Here is an 11,388-nt window from a genome sequence, read left to right as displayed (position 1 = left end):
TCAGTTGACTCTATAGTGGTGGGGTCTCCCAGGCATGACATTGCACCACCTGAATTTTCTTAGGACCATTCGGATCCACATCCAAATGAGCTTGCTCCAGATATTCTAGGTGTTCTTCATCCTGCAACAAATGTTGGTACTTCTGCTCTTCGGCTTAAGTGGTGGGCCAAGACCATTGATGATCTTCATGATGATGAGCTCATTGAAGGTAGATCAACTAGAGGCAAGAGAAAGAAAAACACAGTTATTTTTCTCTTCTGGCCAACATTCACAGTATTTATGAGCCTCAGACATATACAGAGGCTAAAGGTGTACCTGAGTGGGAACGGGCTATGGTAGCTGAGCAATATAGTCTTCTGAAAAACAACAGTTGGGTATTGTCAGATCTTCCTCCAGGGAAGAAGCCCATTGATTGCAAATGGGTGTTTAAAGTAAAGTATAAAGCTAATGGAACCCTTGATAAGTACAAGGCTCAGCTAGTAGCAAAAGGGTTTTCAAAGGAGGGAATCAACTATGAGGAGACATTTGCTTCCACAGCCAAGATGAGTACCATTCAGCTTGTCCTTGCTCTCTCAACTCAGTTTGGATGGAAATCCCATCAAATGGATGTCAAGAGTGCCTTCCTCAATGGTGATTTGTAGGAAGAAGTCTACATGACACAGCCTCCAAGGTTTCAAGGTTGTCGGTAAGGAGCACCAGGTATGTAGACTAGTCAAAGCACTCTATAGCCTCAACAGGATCCTTGTGCATGGTACATAAAAATTGATAAGTACTTGCTTGATCAAGGCTTTCAGAGGAGTCCTTCCAATCCCAAATTCTATGTCAAACATACTAGTGATGATATTTTATTTCTATTAGTCTATGTTGATGATCTCATCATTATTGGTAGTGCGGCACATTTGATCATGTAGGTCAAACAAAATTTGTGTAAGCATTTTGATATGACATATTTGGGACTTCTCCATTACTGTCTCGGTGTGGAGGTTTGGCAGACTGATAGACACATATTCATTTCTCAATCAAAGTATGCCAAGAGCCTACTGGATAAGTTTCGAATACAAGATTGCAAACTTGAATCTACACCTATGGAGATAGGGCTGAAATTATTAGCTAAAATAGATTCACCTGTAGTAGATGAATCTTCATTCAAGCAACTAGTGGGTAGACTCATCTATCTCACTACCACTAGACCTGACATCAGTTATGTTGTGAGCTATATTTCTCGCTTCATGTTAGCCCCAAAAGTTGAACATTGGGTTACAGCCAAGCTTGTGATAAGATATGTGAAGGGCACTCCTGATTTTGGCATTTTGTATAGCAGAAGCAAAGATCCTAGGCTAGTTGGTTTCACATTCTCGAATTGGACAAGTTGTGTTGATGACAAAAAGTCAACTTCTGGGTATGTTTTTAGCTTGGGCATACGTGCAGTCACATACACCAGCAAGATACAGCAGGAAATAGCTCTTTCCTCGACTGAAGCAAAGTATCGGGGAGCTGTAAAGGCAGCATGTGAGGCAATTTGGCTACATAGGATGCTTGCAGACAAGCAAATGTCTCAACCAGGACCTACTCCCTTGTTTTGTGATAATCAAGGGGTTCTGAAATTAGCCAAGAATCTAGTCTTCCATTCAAGCGGACCAAACATGTGGAACTACATTGTCATTTCATCCACAAACATGTTGAATATGGATCAGTGATTTTGCAGTACATTCCGACAGAAGATTAGACTACAGATATCTTCACCAAGTCTCTGAGCCTAGCCAAGTTTGTCAAATTTAGAGGGCGGCTTGGTGTGATAGATAGAATGACCATTAAGGGAGGGTATTAGAATATTTAATTATATTTTAGTCACCTAGATTTAGTTCCTTGTTTAATGGTCATTTAGCTTTTTAATTTTTAGCTCGTTAAGTGTTAACTATTGCTTCTTTATTAAAGACACATAGTTAGCTTTTTATTTAATTTGTTTTTAAGCTTTATTTAGCATTTAGCTTTTTAGTCTTTTACTTTAACGATTTATTCTTTTTATAGAACATCATCTTGTAAAATCTATATATACGTTTATATATCGTTCAATTAATCTATTCAATTATTTTTCAGGTAGATCTAGTAAAGAATGACAACACTTATTGAGCTAATCGAACTAGAGGAAACTAGAAATCAAGCTACACATACATTTAAAACTCATCAAGCATAGGTCTAAAGAAGTTTTAACAAGAAAGCTACCAATGGGATCTTCAAAGAGGTAGATTTAGTGCTCAAATGGGATGTAGACAAAGCAAAACTGGGAAAACACTCAAAGTTTAATGTTATCTAGAGTGGTCCATATGTTATCACAAGCTACAAGGAAGCCAAAACGTTCCCCCTCTCCAAGCTTAATGGCAAGGTTTTTCCAATATGGGATTCATCTAAGACCTTGCTTGTAAGGAAATCTTCAATTTATTCTATACATAATTATATTACCTACTATTTTCCCCTTCCAAGAAGTGCTTGTGCACAAGCTACTTTTCCCCTAGGAATCACAAAATTTTGGCTTGCTCTTGCACTCAGTTTTGATGCAAAGGTATTTTTAGGATTAGAACCATGTGTAGGAGGCACACATTATAATTATGATTCTAGATAAGCATCTCAATCTTTTATTCTTTTTTTATTTATAGATGTTCAGTTCCAATTATGATGAGGCCCAATGGATCAGAGCCATCTACATTCTCTATGCTTAGCAAGCAAGCATCTTGCAAAGTTGTCAAAAAAAATTCATTTTATGCCCCCCCATTTATGACTATTGATGAAAATCAATTTGAGAAAACTTAAATGGGCTCATCCTCAACCTTTTTGCAAAAAAAATCGTCTCATCCAAGAGTTCAAATATCAAGAATAAGGAAGGACAATAGGAATTGGGGGTTATGTGGTCTAAAACCCTAGGATAGAGCACAAAGTGAGGATGAGAATGCTAGGAGGATTTTGTAGTGTGGATCTTGATGGTAAAGTCCAAGGTTCCTTTGTGACCCTTGATAGTCGACAAGGAGGAATAAAAAGTGTATTTGATAATAAAAAACAAATGAGATGCATAATAGGGAGTTAGGTTACAATATGAATCAAGGATTAGGAATAAGGAAAATAGTGTACACAAGTAAAAGTAAGCTTGATTCTCTAATGCTAATAAGAAATAAAGAAAATGGGCATAGCTTTAATGATTGAAGGGAAAACAAATACTTAGTAAGGAAGATGAAATCCAAAAATATAGTACCAAAAGAAAACTTAAGGTAAGTATAGGCAAATCAAAGGTTGAGGAGTGAGGTTGCCAACAAAATGGTGCCTAAGGAAGCAAAGGCCCAAAAATTTGACACAACAAAGAACTTAACAAAAAAGGTCAAGGTTTTAAGGAATGAATAAAATGGTACCCAAGGAAGGAGAACCCCAAAATATTGACAAATCAAGTTAAAGGACCCAAAAATGTCCCTCGCTTGAAATTTTCATGGATTTTTGCAACTACTAATAGATTAATGAGCACATGGGGGATGACGGGGACAAAAGTGCACAAAGGGACAAGAAATCATCCACTACTACCATATTGAGACTAGAAAATATGAGCACTAACATGGGATCTAATTGAGACTATTAAAGACAAGCCTATTGGAGGAGTTGATCTCCCTCAAATTGAAATTATTTTCACCACTCTACTACAAGAAGTGCCGATTTTTTCCTACATGGATGAGTTTATTAAAACTTCTTGAGGGGTGAAGGCTATTTCCATCTTCAAAATCAATACTACATGATAGTCATAAATAATAGGTGCTAGACATATCCCATGACACGTCATTTATGTCCATATCATCAAGTGATGAAACTTGAAAAAACAAATAGGTTAGCATCAAAGGAATTGAAAGTCATGGAAGAAAGTGAACTTTCTTTATCCATGAATTCATCTTTGTCATACTTGCTTACCTCACTATTACAATTGAATCATTAAATTGTTGATTTACATAAAGAAAATCTTCCTCCTGCAAGTCAAACTTAAAAATTAAAATCTTTGGCACACCATCAAGTTGAGCGATAAGATAATTTCAACTTAGCATATATATTGTTGTCAAACATCATCATCATTTGTAAGCTGGGCCAAATGAATAACTCAAGTTCCAATATAATATTATCATCCATAGAAATAGAATCCAAAACTTCATTAGAAAGGACAATTTTATAGTTAGCATTACCAAGCTCTAGGATAAAAAGCAAGTAGCATACATCATTGTCATACATATTAATAGATTCCATGTCTAGATATAACTTTTGATCTAAACTCTCATTAGCATCATTAGCATAGGAGTCATCTTGAGGCACCTCCAATGATGGAGTGCTTTTTTCTCTTTCTTTTTATCACAATGACCAAGGCAAATCAATTGAGGAACATCTCATATCAACTATATATATGATGAGACTAACAAGGTCAAGAGTGCAAAAAGGGACAAGGATTCATCCACTATTTGTAAAATTGAAACTTCATATTTAAGTGCCAACAAGAAATATCTCTTAGATCTATAATTTATAAAAGATATATTTCAAACAAATTAACAAATCTAAAATTCTTCCAATGCTGAAGTCTAATGAAACTAAAATTCAAATTTTAAAAATTTTAAAAAAATTTAAATAAATTATATTAAACTCCTCGCTTCTAAAATCATTATAATATATTAGAAAAAAATTAAAAATTAAAAACTATTTTTTAGCATTTGAAATATCTCAAGGTTGAATTACAATGAAAACCAAACTACGTCCAATAAACATTTTGAATGGATATTAATGTTGGCTTTGGGCATCAATTTCAAACACATTATTAAGTGATATTCTAGTTTATAATAAATTGTAGATTTAAAAGCTCTTAAACCAAAGTCCTTCCAGATTAGGAAATTAAGGCCCAAGTGGAAGCCAATAGATGATGCCCTGACATGCATTCTCATAAATCTCTTCTACTTTGAAACAAGCTCGTATTGCAGATAACTGCAAAAAAAACTGACACTCGGTCTCGGCTTTGCATGCTTGAGTACGATTCCAACTAAAACTCCTGATCCATCAAACCAGATAACTGCCTTCACTAGAGAAACAAAAGGTTTACAATAAAAAATAGATTAAATATCTCAGAAGTAGAGCAAACTTCTCTTTCAAATGATTATAGTATTTACTAGGAGTAGATTTAATCAACATTCTAAAATTGTGCTCCTAAAACATGATGAAAATAAACATGGTAGAAGACAAAACTTAGAATAGTAGCAATAATTATCCTCCATCAGTGCTCCTCTGTTTGAGCCTGGCCATCTTTAACCCATCCTTTTCCTTTACTGTGAACACAGTGCATAAATTTACAACACAAAATATTAATAAATATAAAATAATGGAAGGAAATATATTGCATGCTTCCAATTTATGGTGGTATTGCATTGTTTAGTCTACAAAAAGTTCAATAAAAAACAAACTTAAAACAATATATAATAAGCATACATAATGTACTTCTGTGTTTTGATATTAAAACATAGGATGGTTGATTTAGAGGATCCGTTATGACCTTTCCAGTGCTGCATGGTAACTCAAATTATTATACTTGCAAAAGATATTAACAATATAAAATAGGGAGAAGAATATGGCATGCCTCTATTGTATCATGGTATTGCACTGTGAAACAAATTTGGACATAATTTAAGCTTTATATGTCATGAAGAAATATTAAGACACCTCTGCACTTTGAAATTGAATGTTGAAACATTGGTAATTTAGAAGATCCCTTATGCTGCAAATCACTCTCACGTTTCTTCTCACCTAACCATTCTTCCATCGATAGTGTAATGCCATTAACCACTGCACCGCCTCTATGACTTGGTGAATCCAGATTTGTTGCAAGTGATACATCTCCGTTCAATTTGGCATAACCAATATTATGGCACAGAATTTTAACCTTTAATAAACAGACAAAGACATTACAAATCTGTTTTAACGATCTTTTCATTTCTCAACTTTTTTAACAATAAAGGTTAATAGATTAGTATAGATACTTTAAATACATATATCTAAAAATTATGGAGAAATATCTATTTGAGCTACTTCTTGCTGCTACGTCAATAAAAACATAGTCGGAAGAATTTTATACATGAAAAAGAATTGCAGGCCTTCATTATAGTGTGGTTATTGCACTCTTCAGTCTGCCAAAAAATTAAAGAGCAAACACAGATAAAGCAAATGCTATGCAATGCATAAGCATGAGACACCTCTGCATTTTGATATCGAAACATACGGTGTAATTACCAGACCTGTAACAGCCATCACAAGGTGTTCAATTTTTTTCAACGCAAAAGACGAAAAAAAAAAGATATAAATAGATTTATACCATGAAATTACACCATTAGTCTCCAAAAAAATTTAAGAGGAGACATGGGGACATGTTCAAAGCAAATGATATAAATGATATAAAACATATAGGTATTATGGTACCTCTGTACTTTTTTGAAAAGGCTAAACACTTTTGATCCAAAGTTACGAACCGGTATAACACCCCTGCACCTTTGAAAAGGGTAAATGCTCTTGTTCCAGAGCTATGAACCAGTATAGCACCTCTGCACTTCGATATTAAATGTTGAAATGCAGTAATTTGGACAACAACCTGAAATTCAGTAATTTTGAAGACCTTTGAAAACCCCAGTAATTTTGAAGACCCTGGAATTCAGTAATTTTGAAGACCTTTGAAGACCCCACCCCAGTAATTTTGAAGACCCTGGAATTCAGTAATTTTGAAGACCTTTGAAGACCCCAGTAATTTTGAAGACCCCAGCTGCAAGTTTTTCTCGCGTTTCTCTTCATCCAATTGTTCTTCCATTGATGGTGAACTGCCATTACGCATTTATCTATTTTTATCCCTTGCTGACTCTAGTTTTGTGCCCGATGAAACATGTTTGTTCAATCTGGCATAACCAATATTTTGACACAAGAAATTTAACCTTTAATAAGCAGAAAAATTATGGAGGACATAACTAATCTGTTTTAGCATTGATACGGTTGCTGGAATGGTTCTCAACTTCTGTGCGTGTACAAATTTTGTTTCACAACATCTTCATCCATTGGAAATTGCACCCACGTGCCAGACTTCAACTTATCCTCTGCCACTTTAGCAGATAGAATCTTTTGAATCTCGAGTCCGATACACCGCTTTAAAACCATAAACTTCATGTTTTTCGCAGATTAATGCAATTACTTCACGGGATCATTTGTCAGCGTTGGCAAGCTCGAGGAATGTATGGGGAAGATACGGTGAACCCCAATATTTGCTCGTTTTTCTTCTCCTTCCATTTCACCTGCATCTTCATGTTTTCTCTTATTTGATTCCATACACATGACCTTGCCACATTGTTTTGCAGATTTGTAATCAAAACTTACACTGTGAAACCCAGAAGGAGTTGGTATTGTTTGACTTGCAACTTCTGCAGAATTATCATCTGGGTTTCCACTACTAGACTCTGTAGACGTAGTAGCTACTGTTTGATTTAGATCTCTTGCAGAATCATTTCCAGAATTTCCATTTTTACTTCCGGGAGAAGTATTCCCTCTTTGATTTGTAGCTTTCACAGATCTACATGATACTGCCCCACAAGGAAATAAATAAGATGGAATTTGCCTGTGGCGAATATGTGATATAAAAACGTCCATCCCTGGTTTCCAGATAGGATGAAAGGCCAGAGAGAGCTTAAATGCATATATAGGGTCACGAATATCAAACTGCTGACCTTCTTGTGCTGGTACTCCTTGTGAGCGTTGTAAACCCATATAATAAGTACAATGTGATTTTTGAGAAGATGGGTTCCTGTAATCATAAGGGTAAGGGTGAACCTGCAGCGTCCCACATGTAAACCTTTCAATCTGCAAAAGTAAACAGTAATTTCAAGTATAGATAGATTATAAATAATAAAAAACACAAATATCAAATAATGAAAGCACAATTTTATGCTACCCTTAAAGTAAGGTGCCTTAACCGAGACTTAACCCAGTCCTTCCAAGTCCTCAGATCATCTTGATTTGCAGCTACAATGTCTATTTGCAAATAATTTTTGTACGACTTAAAGAAACTGTAAGGCTTAAAGAGAAAACTCCAGTCTGCCTTATTCATCATAATATCCTGCCAGAAACCAAATCACAAAACTCAATTTCACCAGATAGGAAAATACGGCAACATAAATGACATTCTACAAAACCATACCTCACAAATCTTGTTTGCACTCTTGAACTGCTCTGTCATGACTAGAAGTGTGCTCTGGGTTACGTTGTAGCTAGAGTTCATGCATGGATATGATGGTGTGATTATGGGCATGAGATGGTTTCTATCCCAAGGATTTCTCCTTGGATCCCACACAGTTAGTCCTAAAGTACCCTCCTCTATAGAACAAAGCATCACAGGATTTGGCCAGTGCCATTGAGTATAAACACGAAAGAATCTTTCCACCAGCATGCTGGGAATAGCATTTGGATACAACTGACAAATCTGAGCAACTAATAATGCCCAGTTCACACCACCCAAGAATCCCAAAACCTGTCAAAAGCCACATTTTATCACTATGAATGTTCAAGGAAGTTGCTAAAATATATCTTAAATACATTCATGTTCAATTATTACATTTATTTAAGAATAGTTAATAATTATAATAACGCTCATACTGTTACACTTCACCTCTTGCTGTCATAAAAACAGCAATCATATATCATAACTCACATTTGAGTATAGACCTCGCCTTTTAGCCCATAGTTTCATACATTGAAGTGTTGTTCGAAAATGCTGCAAATACATATATTAAATTAATATTCACGTTTAAAAAGAAACAAATTAGCAATATCAGTACAATACAGTACACTATGCCTCGCCTCAATATTTGGTACACAATATCAGTGCAGTACTGTACACAATGCCTCACCTCAATATTTGGTACAAGACGCAAGATCTGTTCTGCAACTCTACATCCATTGAGACTCACTACACTTTGATCATCAGTACCTTGCAAAACTGACTCCTTAGAAATATCCAAATCCTGCAGATAAATTAATATCTCTGAACCATCAACGATTCAAAAGTGACTAACTATAAAATTAAAAAAATGAATAGCTAAATAATCACGATTGAATAAAACAGAAATTTATGCTCTTGATATAGTATTCCTGATGTAATAATTGTCTTGAAAATATACTACACGAAAAACTAATAAGTATGAATTTTAATATAAAAAGGACAAGTTGTGACACATTGTAAAACAAAAATTTATTTCCTGCAAGAATTAAAGTAACTCACTTCTGGTATAACCCAAAGTGATAAGCTAGCATACAACAAATCAATAGATATCCCTCTGAACTTGAACTTCATAACAGGCACATATGCGTCAGGGACAGGTTGAAGTTCAGTGACTTCTGGAATAACAGCCAACATCTCGTGCAGACTGATAAAAAAGTCCTCCTGTAAAATAAATGAAACTTAATTATGACATTGAAAATTATCTTCAGAAACGTGGTCTAGCTACATGTCTTGTACAAAAAATAACAAATTCCACAACATGGAGCTCCCCACTAGCTATTTCATAAACATGAAAGTGATATGTAAAACAGTATTACCATTTTCATAATTAATAGCCGAAAATACCTACCTCCCTAGTCACATAGCATGGCCCTACACAAAGAGTATCCAAATCTGCTCCCGGGCCATGAACCTGAGAACATTAAAAAAGTAATCATTTGGGCAGGCAAAATTCTATTCTCATATCTGCATTATTCATAAAAAAATAATGAATTAACATTACCCTTTACAACCACACTTACATAAAAACCACATTGTGTGAGTTGTTAAGTGAATGTCTCTTTTCAAGGTGGGTTACAGAACATATATGTGGAAAGGGATAATATTATGAAAACAATAAAATTGCCCTAAATAAAAGCAAAAGAGCATGGTAGAGTTTTGCTCCAACAAACTAAATTGTCCGAAGGTCAAAACTGAAAACCTAGGGAGGTACAAACTTGAAACAATATAATTAAGTTCCTTGTTCTACATTAGATAACTCATTACAAAGTTGGCATTATAAAAAAACAGGACAATAATTGTAAATTAGCCAACCAAAAAAAAAGAAAAAGAGCAATAACTTACAGACAATCTGTACGATCCAAATGTAAAAATTTTAGCATTGGCTCCCTCTACCATTTGATCATCATAACCTCTTTCTTTAGTCACTCGCTTGACCCATGATTTCGAAATCTGAAAAATTCAAGCCAGCAAAGACGACTTTTCATTAAAACAAATCTTATCACATACCCTCAAACCCTTTTACAGTGCTCGGTATTTACTATACTTCAGATAAATCATATGAAATCCCAATTACTTAAAGAAGAATTGAGATTTCTGACCTCAATGTTTCCTGTAATTCAGATACATTACATAAACAAGAATAGGGAATTCTAACCTGATCAATCTCAGCCAAAACTTCAACTCTCAAAGCAGCTTCCTCAGGGCTCTCGTAAAGCCCTTGACTCCTCAAAAACTGGCATATTAAAATTGAAAACCCTGAGAGCCGTATTTCAAAAACATATGCCCCCAATTCAAAACACCCAAGAAAAAAAAGCTGCTAGGCCATGTAATTTTAAACATAGTCCATACCTCTTCTAATTGTTCATTCCTTAAACGATCTTTCTCGGTAGGACCCGCCATTGATAAAGGACTCACAATGCCATGCTGTCGCTCCTCTCCAGCCATGATCACAGAATCCTACAAAACACCAAATATGCCCTAGAATGCCTTGTTACCTGCATAAAGCCAATTTATTATAAAAGAATTTTTTTGTGTGCAATCTTCCACTTCATTTAATTGACACAGGTTATTAATTCACATGTATTCGAGCTTCAAATTAAGAAACAAACATAAAATTTGAAAAAAGATTTTCATGGATAACCACTGTTGACCCAAAAAAATATTCTGAAATACTATATCAAAAAAACTAAAATAACATGATATATCTGGAAAAGCAATGGAGAAAGAAGAAGAAAAACTGAGGCAGATGAACGAGTGACAATTCAAAATAAAAGTAGCCGGGAATGCACAGAGCCCCAAAAACGGTTGAAAACCATAATGCATGCTCAATAGAACAGACAAAACAAAGATTAAAAAAAATTATGGGAGATTTACCACTTGCAATATTCCCACGCAGACACTAGGTTTACTTTTCTTACATCTTTTTGGATCGTGTTTTGTATTTATATTATTAATAAGAGTTTTTTTCTTCTTTTTTTTGCTTTAAAGTTTTCCTAAATTTAGTGTCGGCTTGTAATCATGCATGCGAGAAAACTATTTGTGAGATGGAAGTGAAAAATAGTTATTACGTTTTTTTT

General features: G+C 34.8%; 1 protein-coding gene across 8 annotated transcripts; it reads right to left on the bottom strand.

Annotated features, from left to right (window-relative positions):
• Positions 1-4,696: 4,696 nt before the first annotated feature.
• On the bottom strand, positions 4,697-11,171 carry LOC131048598 (nuclear poly(A) polymerase 4). Of its 8 annotated transcripts, XR_009106470.2 has the most exons (15): positions 10,661-11,170; positions 10,467-10,544; positions 10,154-10,261; positions 9,660-9,722; positions 9,311-9,472; positions 8,940-9,053; positions 8,741-8,803; positions 8,231-8,560; positions 7,985-8,149; positions 6,475-7,893; positions 6,134-6,293; positions 5,722-5,941; positions 5,491-5,564; positions 5,251-5,330; positions 4,697-5,086 (listed from the first exon to the last, which is right to left on the bottom strand). XR_009106470.2 is itself a non-coding variant. In XM_057982618.2 (10 exons), exons 1-10 carry the CDS (start codon positions 10,754-10,756, stop codon positions 7,228-7,230), a joined length of 1,845 nt encoding a protein of 614 aa, XP_057838601.1. In that variant the 5' UTR covers positions 10,757-11,170; the 3' UTR covers positions 6,342-7,227. The 8 variants fall into 8 exon arrangements, 1 of the variants encoding a protein (XP_057838601.1); XR_009106467.2 differs by having other exon boundaries at positions 5,491-5,941; XR_009106468.2 differs by lacking the exon at positions 5,491-5,564.
• Between the last annotated feature and the right edge of the window lie 217 nt (positions 11,172-11,388).

The sequence above is a fragment of the Cryptomeria japonica genome, chromosome 7 (assembly GCF_030272615.1).
Source record: "Cryptomeria japonica chromosome 7, Sugi_1.0, whole genome shotgun sequence".
NCBI lineage: Eukaryota > Viridiplantae > Streptophyta > Pinopsida > Cupressales > Cupressaceae > Cryptomeria > Cryptomeria japonica.
The sequence above is the reverse complement of the archived record's forward strand: the minus strand, read 5'-3'. Positions and strand labels throughout refer to the sequence as shown.